The sequence below is a fragment of the Anopheles ziemanni genome, unplaced genomic scaffold (assembly GCF_943734765.1).
Source record: "Anopheles ziemanni unplaced genomic scaffold, idAnoZiCoDA_A2_x.2 scaffold_14_ctg1, whole genome shotgun sequence".
Taxonomy (NCBI): domain Eukaryota; kingdom Metazoa; phylum Arthropoda; class Insecta; order Diptera; family Culicidae; genus Anopheles; species Anopheles ziemanni.
The window spans coordinates 81,094-105,187 of NW_026690049.1; the positions used below are offsets into that span (position 1 = coordinate 81,094).

Sequence of the window (24,094 nt, forward strand, 5' to 3'; positions counted from 1 at the left end):
TCTCTGAAGACACTTTAAGCACCCTCAAAACACCTTCCTGCATCATCTCATCCTCTCTGAAGACTCTTTAAGTACCCTCAAAACACCTTCCTGCATCATCTCATCCTCTCTGAAGACACTTTAAGCACCCTCAAAACACCTTCCTGCATCATCTCATCCTCTCTTAAGACACTTTAAGCACCCTCAAAACACCTTCCTGCATCATCTCATCCTCTCTGAAGACACTTTAAGCACCCTCAAAACACCTTCCTGCATCATCTCATCCTCTCTGAAGACACTTTAAGCACCCTCAAAACACCTTCCTGCATCATCTCATCCTCTCTGAAGACACTTTAAGCACCCGCAAAACACCTTCCTGCATCATCTCATCCTCTCTGAAGACTCTTTAAGTACCCTCAAAACACCTTCCTGCATCATCTCATCCTCTCTGAAGACACTTTAAGCACCCTCAAAACACCTTCCTGCATCATCTCATCCTCTCTGAAGACACTTTAAGCACCCTCAAAACACCTTCCTGCATCATCTCATCCTCTCTGAAGACACTTTAAGCACCCTCAAAACACCTTCCTGCATCATCTCATCCTCTCTTAAGACACTTTAAGCACCCTCAAAACACCTTCCTGCATCATCTCATCCTCTCTGAAGACACTTTAAGCACCCTCAAAACACCTTCCTGCATCATCTCATCCTATCTGAAGACTCTTTATGAACCCTCAAAACACCTTCCTGCATCATCTCATCCTCTCTGAAGACACTTTAAGCACCCTAAAAACACCTTCCTGCATCATCTCATCCTCTCTTAAGACACTTTATGAACCCTCAAAACACCTTCCTGCATCATCTCATCCTCTCTGAAGACACTTTAAGCACCCTCAAAACACCTTCCTGCATCATCTCATCCTCTCTGAAGACACTTTAAGCACCCTCAAAACACCTTCCTGCATCATCTCATCCTCTCTGAAGACACTTAAAGCACCCTAAAAACACCTTCCTGCATCATCACATCCTCTCTGAAGACACTTTAAGCACCCTCAAAACACCTTCCTGCATCATCTCATCCTCTCTTAAGACACTTTATGAACCCTCAAAACACCTTCCTGCATCATCTCATCCTCTCTGAAGACATTTTAAGCACCCTCAAAACACCTTCCTGCATCATCTCATCCTCTCTGAAGACACTTTTTGATCCCTCAAAACACCTTCCTGCATCATCTCATCCTCTCTTAAGACACTTTAAGTACCCTCAAAACACCTTCCTGCATCATCTCATCCTCTCTGAAGACACTTTAAGCACCCTCAAAACACCTTCCTGCATCATCTCATCCTCTCTGAAGACACTTTAAGCACCCTCAAAACACCTTCCTGCATCATCTCATCCTCTCTTAAGACACTTTAAGCACCCTCAAAACACCTTCCTGCATCATCTCATCTTCTCTGAAGACATTTTAAGCACCCTCAAAACACCTTCCTGCATCATCTCATCCTCTCTGAAGACACTTTTTGATCCCTCAAAACACCTTCCTGCATCATCTCATCCTCTCTGAAGACTCTTTAAGTACCCTCAAAACACCTTCCTGCATCATCTCATCCTCTCTGAAGACACTTTAAGCACCCTCAAAACACCTTCCTGCATCATCTCATCCTCTCTTAAGACACTTTAAGCACCCTCAAAACACCTTCCTGCATCATCTCATCCTCTCTGAAGACACTTTAAGCACCCTCAAAACACCTTCCTGCATCATCTCATCCTCTCTGAAGACACTTTAAGCACCCTCAAAACACCTTCCTGCATCATCTCATCCTCTCTGAAGACACTTTAAGCACCCGCAAAACACCTTCCTGCATCATCTCATCCACTCTGAAGACTCTTTAAGTACCCTCAAAACACCTTCCTGCATCATCTCATCCTCTCTGAAGACACTTTAAGCACCCTCAAAACACCTTCCTGCATCATCTCATCCTCTCTGAAGACACTTTAAGCACCCTCAAAACACCTTCCTGCATCATCTCATCCTCTCTGAAGACACTTTAAGCACCCTCAAAACACCTTCCTGCATCATCTCATCCTCTCTTAAGACACTTTAAGCACCCTCAAAACACCTTCCTGCATCATCTCATCCTCTCTGAAGACACTTTAAGCACCCTCAAAACACCTTCCTGCATCATCTCATCCTATCTGAAGACTCTTTATGAACCCTCAAAACACCTTCCTGCATCATCTCATCCTCTCTGAAGACACTTTAAGCACCCTAAAAACACCTTCCTGCATCATCTCATCCTCTCTTAAGACACTTTATGAACCCTCAAAACACCTTCCTGCATCATCTCATCCTCTCTGAAGACACTTTAAGCACCCTCAAAACACCTTCCTGCATCATCTCATCCTCTCTGAAGACACTTTAAGCACCCTCAAAACACCTTCCTGCATCATCTCATCCTCTCTGAAGACACTTAAAGCACCCTAAAAACACCTTCCTGCATCATCACATCCTCTCTGAAGACACTTTAAGCACCCTCAAAACACCTTCCTGCATCATCTCATCCTCTCTTAAGACACTTTATGAACCCTCAAAACACCTTCCTGCATCATCTCATCCTCTCTGAAGACATTTTAAGCACCCTCAAAACACCTTCCTGCATCATCTCATCCTCTCTGAAGACACTTTTTGATCCCTCAAAACACCTTCCTGCATCATCTCATCCTCTCTTAAGACACTTTAAGTACCCTCAAAACACCTTCCTGCATCATCTCATCCTCTCTGAAGACACTTTAAGCACCCTCAAAACACCTTCCTGCATCATCTCATCCTCTCTGAAGACACTTTAAGCACCCTAAAAACACCTTCCTGCATCATCTCATCCTCTCTGAAGACACTTTAAGCACCCTAAAAACACCTTCCTGCATCATCTCATCCTCTCTGAAGACACTTTAAGCACGCTCAAAACACCTTCCTGCACCATCTCATCCTCTCTTAAGACACTTTAAGCACCCTCAAAACACCTTCCTGCATCATCTCATCCTCTCTTAAGACACTTTATGAACCCTCAAAACACCTTCCTGCATCATCTCATCCTCTCTGAAGCCATTTTAAGCACCCTCAAAACACCTTCCTGCATCATCTCATCCTCTCTGAAGACACTTTAAGCACCCTCAAAACACCTTCCTGCATCATCTCATCCTCTATGAAGACACTATAAGCACCCTCAAATCACCTTCCGGCATCATCTCATCCTCTCTGAAGACACTTTAAGCACCCTCAAAACACCTTCCTGCATCATCTCATCCCTTTTAAAGACATTTTAAGCACCCTCAAAACACCTTCCTGCATCATCTCATCCCTTTTAAAGACATTTTAAGCACCCTCAAAACACCTTCCTGCATCATCTCATCCTCTCTTAAGACACTTTATGAACCCTCAAAACACCTTCCTGCATCATCTCATCCTCTCTGAAGCCATTTTAAGCACCCTCAAAACACCTTCCTGCATCATCTCATCCTCTCTTAAGACACTTTAAGCACCCTCAAAACACCTTCCTGCATCATCTCATCTTCTCTGAAGACACTTGAAGCACCCTCAAAACACCTTCCTGCATCATCTCATCCTCTCTGAAGACACTTTATGAACCCTCAAAACACCTTCCTGCATCATCTCATCCTCTCTGAAGACACTTTAAGCACCCTCAAAACACCTTCCTGCATCATCTCATCCTCTCTTAAGACACTTTAAGTACCCTCAAAACACCTTCCTGCATCATCTCATCCTCTCTGAAGACACTTCAAGCACCCTAAAAACACCTTCCTGCATCATCTCATCCTCTCTGAAGACACTTTAAGCACCCTAAAAACACCTTCCTGCATCATCTCATCCTCTCTGAAGACACTTTAAGCACCCTCAAAACACCTTCCTGCATCATCTCATCCTCTCTGAAGACACTTTAAGCACCCTCAAAACACCTTCCTGCATCATCTCATCCTCTCTGAAGACACTTTAAGCACCCTCAAAACACCTTCCTGCATCATCTCATCCTCTCTGAAGACACTTTATGAACCTTCAAAACACCTTCCTGCATCATCTCATCCCCTTTAAAGACACTTTAAGCACCCTCAAAACACCTTCCTGCATCATCTCATCCTCTCTGAAGACACTTTAAGCACCCTCAAAACACCTTCCTGCATCATCTCATCCTCTATGAAGACACTATAAGCACCCTCAAATCACCTTCCGGCATCATCTCATCCTCTCTGAAGACACTTAAAGCACCCTCAAAACACCTTCTTGCATCATCTTATCCTCTCTGAAGACACTTTAAGCACCCGCAAAACACCTTCCTGCATCATCTCATCCCTTTTAAAGACACTTTAAGCACCATCAAAACACCTTCCTGCATCATCTCATCCTCTCTGAGGACACTTTAAGTACCCTCAAAACACCTTCCTGCATCATCTCATCCTCTCTGAAGACACTTTAAGCACCCTCAAAACACCTTCCTGCATCATCTCACCCTCTCTGAAGACACTTTAAGCACCCTCAAAACACCTTCCTGCATCATCTCATCCTCTCTGAAGACACTTTATGAACCCTCAAAACACCTTCCTGCATCATCTCATCCCCTCTGAAGACACTTTAAGCACCCTCAAAACAATTTCCTGTATCATCTCATCCCCTTTCAAGACACTTTAAGCACCCTTAAAACACTTTCCTGCATCATCTCATCCTCTCTGAAGTCACTTTAAGCACCCTCAAAACACCTTCCTGCATCATCTCATCCTCTCTGAAGACACTTTATGAACCCTAAAAACACCTTCCTGCATCATCTCATCCTCTCTGAAGACACTTTATGATCCCTCAAAACACCTTCCTGCATCATCTCATCCCTTTTAAAGACATTTTAAGCACCCTCAAAACACCTTCCTGCATCATCTCATTCCCTTTAAAGACATTTTAAGCACCCTCAAAACACCTTCCTGCATCATCTCATCCTCTCTGAAGACACTTTAAGCACCCTAAAAACACCTTCCTGCATCATCTCACCCTCTCTGAAGACACTTTAAGCACCCTCAAAACACCTTCCTGCATCATCTCATCCTCTCTGAAGACACTTTAAGCACCCTCAAAACACCTTCCTGCATCATCTCATCCTCTCTGAAGACACTTTATGAACCCTCAAAACACCTTCCTGCATCATCTCATCCCCTCTGAAGACACTTTAAGCACCCTCAAAACAATTTCCTGTATCATCTCATCCCCTTTCAAGACACTTTAAGCACCCTTAAAACACTTTCCTGCATCATCTCATCCTCTCTGAAGTCACTTTAAGCACCCTCAAAACACCTTCCTGCATCATCTCATCCTCTCTGAAGACACTTTATGAACCCTAAAAACACCTTCCTGCATCATCTCATCCTCTCTGAAGACACTTTATGATCCCTCAAAACACCTTCCTGCATCATCTCATCCCTTTTAAAGACATTTTAAGCACCCTCAAAACACCTTCCTGCATCATCTCATTCCCTTTAAAGACATTTTAAGCACCCTCAAAACACCTTCCTGCATCATCTCATCCTCTCTGAAGACACTTTAAGCACCCTAAAAACACCTTCCTGCATCATCTCACCCTCTCTGAAGACACTTTAAGCACCCTCAAAACACCTTCCTGCATCATCTCATCCTCTCTGAAGACACTTTAAGCACCCTCAAAACACCTTCCTGCATCATCTCATCCTCTATGAAGACACTATAAGCACCCTCAAATCACCTTCCGGCATCATCTCATCCTCTCTGAAGACACTTTAAGCACCCTCAAAACACCTTCTTGCATCATCTTATCCTCTCTGAAGACACTTTAAGCACCCGCAAAACACCTTCCTGCATCATCTCATCCCTTTTAAAGACACTTTAAGCACCATCAAAACACCTTCCTGCATCATCTCATCCTCTCTGAGGACACTTTAAGTACCCTCAAAACACCTTCCTGCATCATCTCATCCTCTCTGAAGACACTTTAAGCACCCTCAAAACACCTTCCTGCATCATCTCACCCTCTCTGAAGACACTTTAAGCACCCTCAAAACACCTTCCTGCATCATCTCATCCTCTCTTAAGACACTTTATGAACCCTCAAAACACCTTCCTGCATCATCTCATCCTCTCTGAAGCCATTTTAAGCACCCTCAAAACACCTTCCTGCATAATCTCATTCCCTCTGAAGACACTTTGAGCACCCTCAAAACACCTTCCTGCATCCTGTCATTCCCTCTGAAGACACTTTAGGCACCCTCAAAACACCTTCCTACATCATCTCATTAACTCTGAAGACACTTTATGCACCCTCAAAACACCTTCCTGCATCATGTCATTCCCTCTGAAGACACTTTAAGCACCCTCAAAACACCTTCCGGCACCATCTCATTCACTCTGAAGACACTTTAAGCACCCTCAAAACACCTTCCTGCATCATCTCATTCACTCTGAAGACACTTTAAGCACCCTCAAAACACCTTCCTGCATCATCTCATTCACTCTGAAGACACTTTATGCACCCTCAAAACACCTTCCTGCATCATTTCATTCACTCTGGAGACACTTTATGCACCCTCAAAACACCTTCCTGCATCATCTCATTCACTCTGAAGACACTGTGTGAATTTTCGGTTGGTCTTCGTGCTGTGCAATTACAACCTTACACTTTGAGATCCAGTTTGCTACTTTTTATTAATCTGTCAAATATAGTTCATTCGCGTTACCTTATAATTCATTTGACTTAGTTCCTATTTCCCTGTTCATTAATCCTTTTCGTTAATCCTTTAGTATCCGCCAGAATGTAGGCAACATACTTAACTTTAATTTCCCACAGACACTTTAAGCACCCTCAAAACACCTTCCTTCATCATCTTATTCACGCTGAAGACACTTTAAGCACCCTCAAAACACCATCCTACACCATCTCATTCACTCTGAAGACACTTCAAGCACCCTCAAAACACCTTCCTACACCATCTCATTCACTCTGAAGACACTTTAAGCACTCTCAAAACACCTTCCTGCATCATCTCATTCACTCTGAAGACACTTTAAGCACCCTCAAAACACCTTCCTGCATCATCTCATTCACTCTGAAGACACTTTATGCACCCTCAAAACACCTTCCTGCATCATCTCATTCACTCTGAAGACACTTTATGCACCCTCTAAACACCTTCCTGCATCATCTCATTCACTCTGAAGACACTTTAAGCACCCATTAAACACCTTCCTGCATCATCTCATTCACTCTGAAGACACTTTATGCACCCTCAAAACACCTTCCTGCATCATCTCATCCACTCTGAAGACACTTTAAGCACCCTCAAAACACCTTCCTGCATCATCTCATTCACTCTGAAGACACTTTAAGCACCCTCAAAACACCTTCATGCATCATCTCATTCACTCTGAAGACACTTTAAGCACCCTCAAAACAGCTTCTACACCATCTCATTCACTCTGAAGACACTTTAAGCACCCTCAAAACACCTTCCTGCATCATCTTATTCACTCTGAAGACACTTTATGCACCCTCAAAACACCTTCCTGCATCATGTCATTCCCTCTGAAGACACTTTAAGCACCCTCAAAACACCTTCCTACACCATCTCATTCACTCTGAAGACACTTTAAGCACCCTAAAAACACCTTCCTACACCATCTCATTCACTCTGAAGACACTTTAAGCACCCTCAAAACACCTTCCTGCATCATCTCATTCACTCTGAAGACACTTTAAGCACCCTCAAAACACCTTCCTGCATCATCTTATTCACTCTGAAGACACTTTATGCACCCTCAAAACACCTTCCTGCATCATGTCATTCCCTCTGAAGACAATTTGAGCACCCTACAAACACCTTCCTACACCATTTCATTCACTCGGAAGACACTTTAAGCACCCTCAAAACACCTTCCTACACCATCGCATTCACTCTGAAGACACTTTAAGCACCCTCAAAACACCTTCCTGCATCATCTCATCCACTCTGAAGATACTTTAAGCACCCTCAAAACACCTTCCTGCATCATCTCATCCACTCTGAAGATACTTTAAGCACCCTCAAAACACCTTCCTGCATCATCTCATCCTCTCTTAAGACACTTTAAGCACCCTCAAAACACCTTCCTTCATCATCTTATTCACGCTGAAGACACTTTAAGCACCCTCAAAACACCATCCTACACCATCTCATTCACTCTGAAGACACTTCAAGCACCCTCAAAACACCTTCCTACACCATCTCATTCACTCTGAAGACACTTTAAGCACCCTCAAAACACCTTCCTGCATCATCTCATTCACTCTGAAGACACTTTAAGCACCCTCAAAACACCTTCCTGCATCATCTCATTCACTCTAAAGACACTTTAGGCACCCTCAAAACACCTTCCTGCATCATCTCATTCACTCTGAAGACACTTTATGCACCCTCTAAACACCTTCCTGCATCATCTCATTCACTCTGAAGACACTTTAAGCACCCTCAAAACACCTTCCTGCATCATCTCATTCACTCTGAAGACACTTTATGCACCCTAAAAACACCTTCCTACACCATCTCATTCACTCTGAAGACACTTTAAGCACCCTCAAAACACCTTCCTGCATCATCTCATTCACTCTGAAGACACTTTAAGCACCCTCAAAACACCTTCCTGCATCATCTTATTCACTCTGAAGACACTTTATGCACCCTCAAAACACCTTCCTGCATCATGTCATTCCCTCTGAAGACACTTTAAGCACCCTCAAAACACCTTCCTACACCATTTCATTCACTCGGAAGACACTTTATGCACCCTAAAAACACCTTCCTACACCATCTCATTCACTCTGAAGACACTTTAAGCACCCTCAAAACACCTTCCTGCATCATCTCATTCACTCTGAAGACACTTTAAGCACCCTCAAAACACCTTCCTGCATCATTTCATTCACTCTGGAGACACTTTATGCACCCTCAAAACACCTTCCTGCATCATCTCATTCACTCTGAAGACACTGTGTGAATTTTCGGATGGTCTTCGTGCTGTGCAATTACAACCTTACTCTTTGAGATCCAGTTTGCTACTGTTTATTAATCTGTCAAATATAGTTCATTCGCGTTACCTTATAATTCATTTGACTTAGTTCCTATTTCCCTGTTCATTAATCCTTTTCGTTAATCCTTTAGTATCCGCCAGAATGTAGGCAACATACTTAACTTTAATTTCCCACAGACACTTTAAGCACCCTCAAAACACCTTCCTTCATCATCTTATTCACGCTGAAGACACTTTAAGCACCCTCAAAACACCATCCTACACCATCTCATTCACTCTGAAGACACTTCAAGCACCCTCAAAACACCTTCCTACACCATCTCATTCACTCTGAAGACACTTTAAGCACTCTCAAAACACCTTCCTGCATCATCTCATTCACTCTGAAGACACTTTAAGCACCCTCAAAACACCTTCCTGCATCATCTCATTCACTCTGAAGACACTTTACCCAAGTAACATTTCCAAGACCTATTAGACTTCAACAAGTTTTATCAATGTTTTAACATGGGTGTACCAAGTCCAATTGGTTTTATAGAGGTTTCCTAGCAGGCAAAATAGTTTTAATAATTTTGACATTTTTAAAACCTTTTGAGGATAGCTATAAAACTGCTCATTAAGTCTAAAATCTTAGTAGACTTGAAGAGTCTGTAAATACGCTGTTAAGTCCTTCTTAAAACCTTCTCTTAAAACCAATCAGTGATTTTTGGTCTAGAAAAGGTTTTAAGGGATGGATTTGACAACGTTCTGTAGAGTGGGCCCTCTTACACTTAAAACGGGTTTATGAAGGTTTTATCACAACCTTTCAGATATTTTACTCTTCAGATGAGACTTAATGATGAGCATGAACAGCATCGTTAGAACCATGATAAAACTTAAAATGTTACTTGGGTATGCACCCTCAAAACACCTTCCTGCATCATCTCATCCACTCTGAAGATACTTTAAGCACCCTCAAAACACCTTCCTGCATCATCTCATCCTCTCTTAAGACACTTTAAGCACCCTCAAAACACCTTCCTTCATCATCTTATTCACGCTGAAGACACTTTAAGCACCCTCAAAACACCTTCCTACACCATCTCATTCACTCTGAAGACACTTTAAGCACCCTCAAAACACCTTCCTGCATCATCTCATTCACTCTGAAGACACTTTAAGCACCCTCAAAACACCTTCCTGCATCATCTTATTCACTCTGAAGACACTTTATGCACCCTCAAAACACCTTCCTGCATCATGTCATTCCCTCTGAAGACAATTTGAGCACCCTACAAACACCTTCCTACACCATTTCATTCACTCGGAAGACACTTTAAGCACCCTCAAAACACCTTCCTACACCATCTCATTCACTCTGAAGACACTTTAAGCACCCTCAAAACACCTTCCTGCATCATCTCATTCACACTGAAGACACTTTAAGCACCCTCAAAACACATTCCTGCACCATTTTATTCTCTCTGAAGATACTTGAAGCACCTTAAAACACCTTCCTGCATCATCTCATCCACTCTGAAGATACTTTAAGCACCCTAAAAACACCTTCCTCCATCATCTCATTCCCTCTGAAGACACTTTAAGCACCCTCAAAACACCTTCCTTCATCATCTTATTCACGCTGAAGACACTTTAAGCACCCTCAAAACACCATCCTACACCATCTCATTCACTCTGAAGACACTTCAAGCACCCTCAAAACACCTTCCTACACCATCTCATTCACTCTGAAGACACTTTAAGCACTCTCAAAACACCTTCCTGCATCATCTCATTCACTCTGAAGACACTTTAAGCACCCTCAAAACACCTTCCTGCATCATCTCATTCACTCTGAAGACACTTTACCCAAGTAACATTTCCAAGACCTATTAGACTTCAACAAGTTTTATCAATGTTTTAACATGGGTGTACCAAGTCCAATTGGTTTTATAGAGGTTTCCTAGCAGGCAAAATAGTTTTAATAATTTTGACATCCTTAAAACCTTTTGAGGATAGCTATAAAACTGCTCATTAAGTCTAAAATCTTAGTAGACTTGAAGAGTCTGTAAATACGCTGTTAAGTCCTTCTTAAAACCTTCTCTTAAAACCAATCAATGATTTTTGGTCTAGAAAAGGTCTTAAGGGATGGATTTGACAACGTTCTGTAGAGTGGGCCCTCTTACACTTCAAACGGGTTTATGAAGGTTTTATCACAACCTTTCAGATATTTTACTCTTCAGATGAGACTTAATGATGAGCATGAACAGCATCGTTAGAACCATGATAAATCTTAAAATGTTACTTGGGTATGCACCCTCAAAACACCTTCCTGCATCATCTCATTCACTCTGAAGACACTTTATGCACCCTCTAAACACCTTCCTGCATCATCTCATTCACTCTGAAGACACTTTAAGCACCCTCAAAACACCTTCCTGCATCATCTCATTCACTCTGAAGACACTATAAGCACCCTAAAAACACCTTCCTACACCATCTCATTCACTCTGAAGACACTTTAAGCACCCTCAAAACACCTTCCTGCATCATCTCATTCACTCTGAAGACACTTTAAGCACCCTCAAAACACCTTCCTGCATCATCTTATTCACTCTGAAGACACTTTATGCACCCTCAAAACACCTTCCTGCATCATGTCATTCCCTCTGGAGACAATTTGAGCACCCTACAAACACCTTCCTACACCATTTCATTCACTCGGAAGACACTTTAAGCACCCTCAAAACACCTTCCTACACCATCTCATTCACTCTGAAGACACTTTAAGCACCCTCAAAACACCTTCCTGCATCATCTCATCCACTCTGAAGATACTTTAAGCACCCTCAAAACACCTTCCTGCATCATCTCATCCACTCTGAAGATACTTTAAGCAACCTCAAAACACCTTCCTGCATCATCTCATCCTCTCTTAAGACACTTTAAGCACCCTCAAAACACCTTCCTTCATCATCTTATTCACGCTGAAGACACTTTAAGCACCCTCAAAACACCATCCTACACCATCTCATTCACTCTGAAGACACTTCAAGCAACCTCAAAACACCTTCCTACACCATCTCATTCACTCTGAAGACACTTTAAGCACTCTCAAAACACCTTCCTGCATCATCTCATTCACTCTGAAGACACTTTAAGCACCCTCAAAACACCTTCCTGCATCATCTCATTCACTCTGAAGACACTTTACCCAAGTAACATTTCCAAGACCTATTAGACTTCAACAAGTTTTATCAATGTTTTAACATGGGTGTACCAAGTCCAATTGGTTTTATAGAGGTTTCCTAGCAGGCAAAATAGTTTTAATAATTTTGACATCCTTAAAACCTTTTGAGGATAGCTATAAAACTGCTCATTAAGTCTAAAATCTTAGTAGACTTGAAGAGTCTGTAAATACGCTGTTAAGTCCTTCTTAAAACCTTCTCTTAAAACCAATCAGTGATTTTTGGTCTAGAAAAGGTTTTAAGGGATGGATTTGACAACGTTCTGTAGAGTGGGCCCTCTTACACTTAAAACGGGTTTATGAAGGTTTTATCACAACCTTTCAGATATTTTACTCTTCAGATGAGACTTAATGATGAGCATGAACAGCATCGTTAGAACCATGATAAAACTTAAAATGTTACTTGGGTATGCACCCTCAAAACACCTTCCTGCATCATCTCATCCACTCTGAAGATACTTTAAGCACCCTCAAAACACCTTCCTGCATCATCTCATCCTCTCTTAAGACACTTTAAGCACCCTCAAAACACCTTCCTGCATCATCTTATTCACTCTGAAGACACTTTATGCACCCTCAAAACACCTTCCTGCATCATGTCATTCCCTCTGAAGACACTTTAAGCACCCTCAAAACACCATCCTACACCATCTCATTCACTCTGAAGACACTTCAAGCACCCTCAAAACACCTTCCTTCATCATCTTATTCACGCTGAAGACACTTTAAGCACCCTCAAAACACCTTCCTACACCATCTCATTCACTCTGAAGACACTTTAAGCACCCTCAAAACACCTTCCTGCTTCATCTCATTCACTCTGAAGACACTTTAAGCACCCTCAAAACACCTTCCTGCATCATCTTATTCACTCTGAAGACACTTTATGCACCCTCAAAACACCTTCCTGCATCATGTCATTCCCTCTGAAGACAATTTGAGCACCCTACAAACACCTTCCTACACCATTTCATTCACTCGGAAGACACTTTAAGCACCCTCAAAACACCTTCCTACACCATTTCATTCACTCGGAAGACACTTTAAGCACCCTCAAAACACCTTCCTACACCATCTCATTCACTCTGAAGACACTTTAAGCACCCTCAAAACACCTTCCTGCATCATCTCATCCACTCTGAAGATACTTTAAGCACCCTAAAAACACCTTCCTCCATCATCTCATTCCCTCTGAAGACACTTTAAGCACCCTCAAAACACCTTCCTGCATCATCTCATCCACTCTGAAGACACTTTAAGCACCCTCAAAACACCTTCCTACACCATCTCATTCACTCTGAAGACACTTTAGGCACCCTCAAAACACCTTCCTGCGAGTGAGATGATCTCATTCACTCTGAAGACACTTTAAGCACCCTCAAAACACCTTCCTGCATCATCTCATTCACTCTGAAGACACTTTAAGCACCCTCAAAACACCTTCCTGCATCATCTCATCCACTCTGAAGACACTTTAAGCACCCTCAAAACACCTTCCTGCATCATCTCATTCCCTCTGAAGACACTTTAAGCACCCTCAAAACACCTTCCTGCATCATCTCATCCACTCTGAAGACACTTTAAGCACCCTCAAAACACCTTCCTGCATCATCTCATCCACTCTGAAGATACTTGAAGCACCTTAAAACACCTTCCTGCATCATCTGATTCACTCTAAAGACACTTTAAGCACCCTCAAAACACCTTCCTGCATCATCTCATCCCTTTAAAAGACATTTTAAGCACCCTCAAAACACATTCCTGCATCATCTCATCCCTTTTAAAGACATTTTAAGCACCCTCAAAACACCTTCCTGCATCATCTCATCCCCTCTGAAGACACTTTAAGCACCATCAAAACACCTTCCTGCATCATCTCATCCTCTCTGAAGACACTTTAAGCACCCTCAAAACACCTTCGTGCATCATCTCATCCTCTCTGAAGACACTTTAAGCACCCTCAAAACACCTTCCTGCATCATCTCATCCCTTTTAAAGACATTTTAAGCACCCTCAAAACACCTTCCTGCATCATCTCCTTCCCTCTGAAGACACTTTAAGCACCCTCAAAACACCTTCCTGCATCATCTCATCCTCTCTGAAGACACTTTAAGCACCCTCAAAACACCTTCCTGCATCATCTCATCCCTTTAAAAGACATTTTAAGCACCCTCAAAACACATTCCTGCATCATCTCATCCCTTTTAAAGACAATTTAAGCACCCTCAAAACACCTTCCTGCATCATCTCATCCCCTCTGAAGACACTTTAAGCACCATCAAAACACCTTCCTGCATCATCTCATCCTCTCTGAAGACACTTTAAGCACCCTCAAAACACCTTCGTGCATCATCTCATCCTCTCTGAAGACACTTTAAGCACCCTCAAAACACCTTCCTGCATCATCTCATCCCTTTTAAAGTCATTTTAAGCACCCTCAAAACACCTTCCTGCATCATCTCCTTCCCTCTGAAGACACTTTAAGCACCCTCAAAACACCTTCCTGCATCATCTCATCCTCTCTGAAGACACTTTAAGCACCCTCAAAACACCTTCCTGCATCATCTCATCCTCTCTGAAGACACTTTAAGCACCCTCAAAACACCTTCCTGCATCATCTCATCCTCTCTGAAGACACTTTGAGCACCCTCAAAACACCTTCCTGCATCATCTCATCCTCTCTTAAGACACTTTAAGCACCCTCAAAACACCTTCCTGAATCATCTCATCCCTTTTAAAGACATTTTAAGCACCCTCAAAACACCTTCCTGCATCATCTCATCCTCTCTGAAGACACTTTAAGCACCATCAAAACACCTTCCTACACCATCTCATTCACTCTGAAGACACCTTAAGCACCCTCAAAACACCTTCCTCCATCATCTCATTCACTATGAAGACACTTTAAGCACCCTCAAAACACCTTCCTACATCATCTTTATCACTCTGAAGACACTTTAAGCACCCTCAAAACACCTTCCTGCATCATCTCATTCACTCTGAAGACACTTTGAGCACCCTCAAAACACATTCCTGCACCATTTCATTCACTCTGAAGATACTGGAAGCACCCTTAAAACACCTTCCTGCATCATCTGATTCACTCTTAAGACACTTTAAGCACCCTCAAAACACCTTCCTGCATCATCTCATTCACTCTGAAGACACTTTAAGCACCCTAAAAACACCTTCCTGCATCCTGTCAATCCCTCTGAAGACAATTTAAGCACCCTCAAAACACCTTCCTACACCATCTCATCCTCTCTGAAGACACTTCAAGCACCCTCAAAACACCTTCCTACACCATCTCATTCACTCGGAAGACACTTTAAGCACCCTCAAAACACCATCCTACACCATCTCATTCACTCTGAAGACACTTCAAGCACCCTCAAAACACCTTCCTACACCATCTCATTCACTCTGAAGACACTTTAAGCACTCTCAAAACACCTTCCTGCATCATCTCATTCACTCTGAAGACACTTTAAGCACCCTCAAAACACCTTCCTTCATCATCTTATTCACGCTGAAGACACTTTAAGCACCCTCAAAACACCTTCCTGCATCATCTCATCCACTCTGAAGATACTTTAAGCACCCTCAAAACACCTTCCTGCATCATCTCATCCACTCTGAAGATACTTTAAGCACCCTAAAAACACCTTCCTCCATCATCTCATTCCCTCTGAAGACACTTTAAGCACCCTCAAAACACCTTCCTCCATCATCTCATTCACTCTGAAGACACTTTAGGCACCCTCAAAACACCTTCCTGCGAGTGAGATGATCTCATTCACTCTGAAGACACTTTAAGCACCCTCAAAACACCTTCCTGCATCATCTCATTCACTCTGAAGACACTTTAAGCACCCTCAAAACACCTTCCTGCATCATCTCATCCACTCTGAAGACACTTTAAGCACCCTCAAAACACCTTCCTGCATCATCTCATCCACTCTGAAGATACTTGAAGCACCTTAAAACACCTTCCTGCATCATCTGATTCACTCTGAAGACACTTTAAGCACCCTCAAAACACCTTCCTGCATCATCTCATCCCTTTAAAAGACATTTTAAGCACCCTCAAAACACATTCCTGCATCATCTCATCCCTTTTAAAGACATTTTAAGCACCCTCAAAACACCTTCCTGCATCATCTCATCCCCTCTGAAGACACTTTAAGCACCATCAAAACACCTTCCTGCATCATCTCATCCTCTCTAAAGACACTTTAAGCACCCTCAAAACACCTTCGTGCATCATCTCATCCTCTCTGAAGACACTTTAAGCACCCTCAAAACACCTTCCTGCATCATCTCATCCCTTTTAAAGACATTTTAAGCACCCTCAAAACACCTTCCTGCATCATCTCCTTCCCTCTGAAGACACTTTTAGCACCCTCAAAACACCTTCCTGCATCATCTCATCCTCTCTGAAGACACTTTAAGCACCCTCAAAACACCTTCCTGCATCATCTCATCCCTTTAAAAGACATTTTAAGCACCCTCAAAACACATTCCTGCATCATCTCATCCCTTTTAAAGACATTTTAAGCACCCTCAAAACACCTTCCTGCATCATCTCATCCCCTCTGAAGACACTTTAAGCACCATCAAAACACCTTCCTGCATCATCTCATCCTCTCTGAAGACACTTTAAGCACCCTCAAAACACCTTCCTGCATCATCTCATCCTCTCTGAAGACACTTTAAGCACCCTCAAAACACCTTCCTGCATCATCTCATCCCTTTTAAAGACATTTTAAGCACCCTCAAAACACCTTCCTGCATCATCTCCTTCCCTCTGAAGACACTTTAAGCACCCTCAAAACACCTTCCTGCATCATCTCATCCTCTCTGAAGACACTTTAAGCACCCTCAAAACACCTTCCTGCATCATCTCATCCTCTCTTAAGTCGCTTTAAGCACCCTCAAAACACCTTCCTGCATCATCTCATCCTCTCTGAAGACACTTTAAGCACCCTCAAAACACCTTCCTACATCATCTTTATCACTCTGAAGACACTTTAAGCACCCTCAAAACACCTTCCTGCATCATCTCATTCACTCTGAAGACACTTTGAGCACCCTCAAAACACATTCCTGCACCATTTCATTCACTCTGAAGATACTGGAAGCACCCTTAAAACACCTTCCTGCATCATCTGATTCACTCTTAAGACACTTTAAGCACCCTCAAAACACCTTCCTGCATCATCTCATCCTCTCTGAAGACACTTTAAGCACCCTCAAAACACCTTCCTGCATCATCTCATCCTCTCTGAAGACACTTTAAGCACCTTCAAAACACCTTTCTGCATCATCTCATCCTCTCTGAAGACACTTTAAGCACCCTCAAAACACCTTCCTGCATCATCTCATCCTCTCTTAAGTCGCTTTAAGCACCCTCAAAACACCTTCCTGCATCATCTCATCCTCTCTGAAGACACTTTGAGCACCCTCAAAACACCTTCCTGCATCATCTCATCCTCTCTTAAGACACTTTAAGCACCCTCAAAACACCTTCCTGAATCATCTCATCCCTTTTAAAGACATTTTAAGCACCCTCAAAACACCTTCCTGCATCATCTCATCCTCTCTGAAGACACTTTAAGCACCATCAAAACACCTTCCTACACCATCTCATTCACTCTGAAGACACTTTAAGCACCCTCAAAACACCTTCCTCCATCATCTCATTCACTCTGAAGACACTTTAAGCACCCTCAAAACACCTTCCTACATCATCTTTATCACTCTGAAGACACTTTAAGCACCCTCAAAACACCTTCCTGCATCATCTCATTCACTCTGAAGACACTTTAAGCACCCTAAAAACACCTTCCTGCATCTTGTCAATCCCTCTGAAGACAATTTAAGCACCCTCAAAACACCTTCCTACACCATCTCATTCACTCTGAAGACACTTTAAGCACCCTCAAAACACCTTCCTGCATCATCTCATTCACTCTGAAGATACTTGAAGCACCCTCAAAACACCTTCCTCCATCATCTTATTCACTCTGAAGACACTTTAAGCACCCTCAAAACACCTTCCTGCATCATCTCATTCACTCTGAAGACACTTTGAGCACCCTCAAAACACATTCCTGCACCATTTCATTCACTCTGAAGATACTGGAAGCACCCTTAAAACACCTTCCTGCATCATCTGATTCACTCTTAAGACACTTTAAGCACCCTCAAAACACCTTCCTGCATCATCTCATTCACTCTGAAGACACTTTAAGCACCCTAAAAACACCTTCCTGCATCTTGTCAATCCCTCTGAAGACAATTTAAGCACCCTCAAAACACCTTCCTACACCATCTCATTCACTCTGAAGACACTTTAAGCACCCTCAAAACACCTTCCTGCATCATCTCATTCACTCTGAAGATACTTGAAGCACCCTCAAAACACCTTCCTCCATCATCTTATTCACTCTGAAGACACTTTAAGCACCCTCAAAACACCTTCCTGCATCATCTCATTCACTCTGAAGACACTTTGAGCACCCTCAAAACACCTTCCTGCATCATCTCCTTCCCTCTGAAGACACTTTAAGCACCCTCAAAACACCTTCCTGCATCATCTCATCCTCTCTGAAGACACTTTAAGCACCCTCAAAACACCTTCCTGCATCATCTCATCCTCTCTTAAGTCGCTTTAAGCACCCTCAAAACACCTTCCTGCATCATCTCATCCTCTCTGAAGACACTTTAAGCACCCTCAAAACACCTTCCTACATCATCTTTATCACTCTGAAGACACTTTAAGCACCCTCAAAACACCTTCCTGCATCATCTCATTCACTCTGAAGACACTTTGAGCACCCTCAAAACACATTCCTGCACCATTTCATTCACTCTGAAGATACTGGAAGCACCCTTAAAACACCTTCCTGCATCATCTGATTCACTCTTAAGACACTTTAAGCACCCTCAAAACACCTTCCTGCATCATCTCATCCTCTCTGAAGACACTTTAAGCACCCTCAAAACACCTTCCTGCATCATCTCATCCTCTCTGAAGACACTTTAAGCACCTTCAAAACACCTTTCTGCATCATCTCATCCTCTCTGAAGACACTTTAAGCACCCTCAAAACACCTTCCTGCATCATCTCATCCTCTCTTAAGTCGCTTTAAGCACCCTCAAAACACCTTCCTGCATCATCTCATCCTCTCTGAAGACACATTAAGCACCCTCAAAACACCTTCCTGCATCATCTCATCCTCTCTTAAGACACTTTAAGCACCCTCAAAACACCTTCCTGAATCATCTCATCCCTTTTAAAGACATTTTAAGCACCCTCAAAACACCTTCCTGCATCATCTCATCCTCTCTGAAGACACTTTAAGCACCATCAAAACACCTTCCTGCATCATCTCATCCTCTCTTAAGTCGCTTTAAGCACCCTCAAAACACCTTCCTGCATCATCTCATCCTCTCTGAAGACACTTTAAGCACCCTCAAAACACCTTCCTGCATCATCTCATCCTCTCTGAAGACACTTTAAGCACCATCAAAACACCTTCCTACACCATCTCATTCACTCTGAAGACACTTTAAGCACCCTCAAAACACCTTCCTCCATCATCTCATTCACTCTGAAGACACTTTAAGCACCCTCAAAACACCTTCCTACATCATCTTTATCACTCTGAAGACACTTTAAGCACCCTCAAAACACCTTCCTGCATCATCTCATTCACTCTGAAGACACTTTGAGCACCCTCAAAACACATTCCTGCACCATTTCATTCACTCTGAAGATACTGGAAGCACCCTTAAAACACCTTCCTGCATCATCTGATTCACTCTTAAGACACTTTAAGCACCCTCAAAACACCTTCCTGCATCATCTCATTCACTCTGAAGACACTTTAAGCACCCTAAAAACACCTTCCTGCATCTTGTCAATCCCTCTGAAGACAATTTAAGCACCCTCAAAACACCTTCCTACACCATCTCATTCACTCTGAAGACACTTTAAGCACCCTCAAAACACCTTCCTGCATCATCTCCTTCCCTCTGAAGACACTTTATGCACCCTCAAAACACCTTCCTGCATCATGTCATTCCCTCTGGAGACAATTTAAGCACCCTCAAAACACCTTCCTACACCATCTCATTCACTCTGAAGACGCTTTATGCACCCTCAAAACATCTTCCTGCATCATGTCATTCCCTCTGAAGACACTTTAAGCACCCTAAAAACATATTCCTGCACCATTTCATTCACTCTGAAGATACTTTTTTTTTTTTTTTGTTTTTTTATTTGTTACGCGAAGAGGAAATCTTCAGTAAGACACCCCACACACTAGGGTAGTGTGGGGATTTTACTCACTAAAACCTCTCCTCGACCTCATCCCCTGGGAACTGCCGCAAGGCTTTACTTCCAGGGGGGGTTGTGCTCCCGCACACGGCTAGCGATTGGTTAGTGGCTCCAATCCGTCGTCAATGCCCAACACGGGCCTGCCTCTGCTCCTCTCTCCACCTTATCTGCAGCTTCGTCGCAATCGACCGCATTCCAGCTCCAACTGCCACCCAGTTTTCCTCCGAAGCACACATCACTTGCGTGAGGTTTCTCGCCGTCAGCACCACTCCGCAGCTCTGCACCATCTCGACGCGTTCCTCGCGGAAACGCGGACAAACAAACAGGACATGTTCTGCGTCCTCCACCATCTTGCTGCACCAGGAACACCACGAGGCGCTGGCATGCTCGAACCGGTGCAGGTAGGACTTGAAACACCCATGGCCGGAGAGAAACTGCGTGACGTAAAAGTCAATCTCTCCGTGTTTCCTCCCTACCCACGACGCGAGGTCTGGGATAAGGGTGTGTGTCCATCGTCCCCTGCCAGAACTGTCCCATCTGCTTTGCCACTTCCGCATCGTCTCCTGCTGAACCGCTGGTCTCACCGCACTGGAACTGCCACCTCCTGCCGCCTTCCGTCGATAGCACTCAGCGTCCTCCTCCACCAACAAGTACGTAGGCACCATCCCTGCAATCACCGCGACTGCATCCAAGGATATCGTCCGGTATGCACAGGTTACCCGTATAGCAAGTAGCCTATGCACCCTTCCAATCCTCTCCTGGTAAGTTGTGGCGCTCAGGGCACCTGCCCACACTGGTGCCGCGTACCGTAACGCTGACGTAGCCACCGTCGCTAGAAGGCGGCGTTTACTGCTTCTGCGTCCTGCGGTATTCAGCATGATGCGCGAGATAGCTGCTGCAGATCGCGTTGCCCTCTCACAGGCATACTCGACGTGTGCCTTGAAGGAAAGCCGGTCGTCCAGCATCACTCCCAGGTACTTCAGCTGCCGCTGCGCGATGATCTGGGAATCACCCATCCAGATAGACGAAGACTGCCTCTGCTTGTGGCTGCTCACCAGTAGATACTCGGTTTTGTGGTGAGCAATTCCGAGCCTGTGCTGCCTCATCCACGACTCTATCCTACTACAGGCCTCGGCCGCAAGGATTTCCACTTCGGCTGCGTCCTCCCCAAGCACAGTCAAGGCGATGTCATCGGCGAAGCCGATGAGTTCTGTGCCTTTAGGGAGGTCGAGTTCCAGCAGCCCGTCATACATAATGTTCCAGAGGGTAGGCCCCAGAATGGAGCCCTGTGGAACACCTGCAGTTATGGCCATGGACTCTTGGCCCCGCTCTGTGTCGTAGAGTAGGCGACGCTGGCTGAGGTAACTCGCGAGGATCCTGCACAGGTACTCGGGTACGTTGTGACTCCGCAGAGCTAAGCCTATCGCATCCCAGCTGGCACTGTTAAAGGCATTCTTAACGTCGATGGTGATGATTCCGCAGCAACGATCTCCAGTCCTCTTCTTCTCGTACGCTGCTCTCACCTTCCCCACTACCGCAAGGATTGCGTCCACCGTTGATCTCCTCTTGCGGAAGCCGAACTGCCGGTCGGAGAGTCCACTTTGACCCTCAGTGAAAACGATGAGGCGGTTCAATATGATCCTCTCCAGCAGCTTACCAGTTGTGTCCAGCAGCCCCAGAGGTCTGAATGAGGGAGGGCCGCCCACACCTTTCCCTGGCTTCGGCAGAAGGACTAGCTTCTGCCTCTTCCATACAGCAGGGAACTCTCCCGTTTCCAGAAGCCGCTGAAACGACTCCCTGAACACTTCCGGATACGCCTGCACCGCAGCCTTCAGCGCCACATTCGGGATTCCCGTCCGGGCCCGGAGCTTTGTCCAGCCTCAGCAGCCTAACGGCGTCCAGCAGCTCCTCGTTGGTCACCGGCACCACCCCCGTGGACAGCTCCTCAGCTGGTGACGACGATAGGACACGAGTCGTGAGATCGTGCTGCGGAAACAGCTCCTCTATGAAGGCACGAAGTCTGGTTGGGCACCTTTCCGGCGGGGGCTGGCCCTTCAGCTTGTTCACAACGACCCTGTACGCGTTGCCCCACACATTTCTCTCGGCTTCGCGACAGAGGTCGAGGAAGCACCGCCTTTTGCTGGCTTTGATCTCCCTTTTCAGGGCCGATCTGGCAGCTTGGTACACCAGCTTCAGCTCCTCCCGACACACATCGGAGCGGGCTCTCAGCTGCTTCCTACGGGCCGTGGTGCACGCCGTCCTTAGCTCCTTGATGGCTTGGTTCCACCAGTACTTCGGCCGACGTTTCGAGCTGGATGGCCTCCTCCTCGGCATTGTTGCATCACACGCGTCCGATAAGACGTCTACCAGTTTAGCGGCACTGGTTGGTGCGATGCCAAAGCCCCCGAGGCTTAGAGCTGCCAGGAACGTGTCCGAGTGGAAGCACTGCGTCCTCCATCCTCCCGTGACCCCATATCCGCTTCCTGATGGACCACGGGTATGTCCCACCGAGAAGCGAATGGCTTGGTGGTCACTGAGGGTATCGTCCTCTAGCACTCTCCAATCTGCTCCAGTTGCCAGCCGTTGACTGCAGAAGGTCACGTCCACTATAGATGTCCTGCCATTTCTCCGAAAGGTACTTGTTTCGCCGTCGTTGAGCAGCTGCAGGTCCAGCATCGCGAAGCATTCTGCAACACTCGTTCCTCGCTGGTTTGTGGAGTTGCTACCCCATTCCACTGACCAAGCATTGAAATCGCCCCCGACGACCACTGCTCCTCTACCAGCTAGCTCCATCGACAGCGTGTTGAGAAACTCTTCGAATTTTGCGGGGGACCAACTGGGGGGAGCGTAAATGCTGCAGCACACTATCGAGTTTATCACGGCTATGACGAACCCCTCGTGATCCCTGCAGATGACGCTCTGGATGGGGTACTTACCCCCAGCTAGGATTGCTGCTTTCCCCGTCTTGTCTACCACCCAGCTTTGGTCACCAACGGGCACCTGGTATGGCTCCGAGAGTAGCGCCACGTCCACATTCGCCTCTACCAACGTTTGCCACAGCACCTGCTGAGCCAGCTCACAGTGGTTGAGGTTCAGCTGGATCACCTCCATGGCTTTCTCAGTTACCAGCGCGCCTTGCAGTCCGGTCCCCCCATGCGATGGTTGCACCTATCTGGTGGACAGAGGACGCATTTCTGCTCCTTGTTGCAGCCTCCTGCTCGGTGACCAACTTCACCACACCGCATGCAGGTGTTCGAGCGGTCCGGTCCCTTGCAGTTCCATTTGCTGGTGTCCTGCTCCCCAACACTTGAAACACTGCTTTGGCTTTTCGACCAAACGCAGTGGGCATACCGTCCACCCTACTCTAATCTTCCCTACCGCCAGGATCTTGGGCGCAATACTAGATGCCACTTTGATGGAGGCCGTTTGCATGCCACCAAACGCCATCCGCAT

At 44.8% G+C, this 24,094-nt stretch overlaps 1 protein-coding gene across 1 annotated transcript; it reads right to left on the minus strand.

Annotated features, from left to right (window-relative positions):
* Positions 1 to 22,294: 22,294 nt before the first annotated feature.
* On the minus strand, positions 22,295 to 23,752 carry LOC131292911 (uncharacterized). The gene has a single exon (XM_058321009.1). It carries the CDS (start codon positions 23,750 to 23,752, stop codon positions 22,295 to 22,297), a length of 1,458 nt encoding a protein of 485 aa, XP_058176992.1.
* Between the last annotated feature and the right edge of the window lie 342 nt (positions 23,753 to 24,094).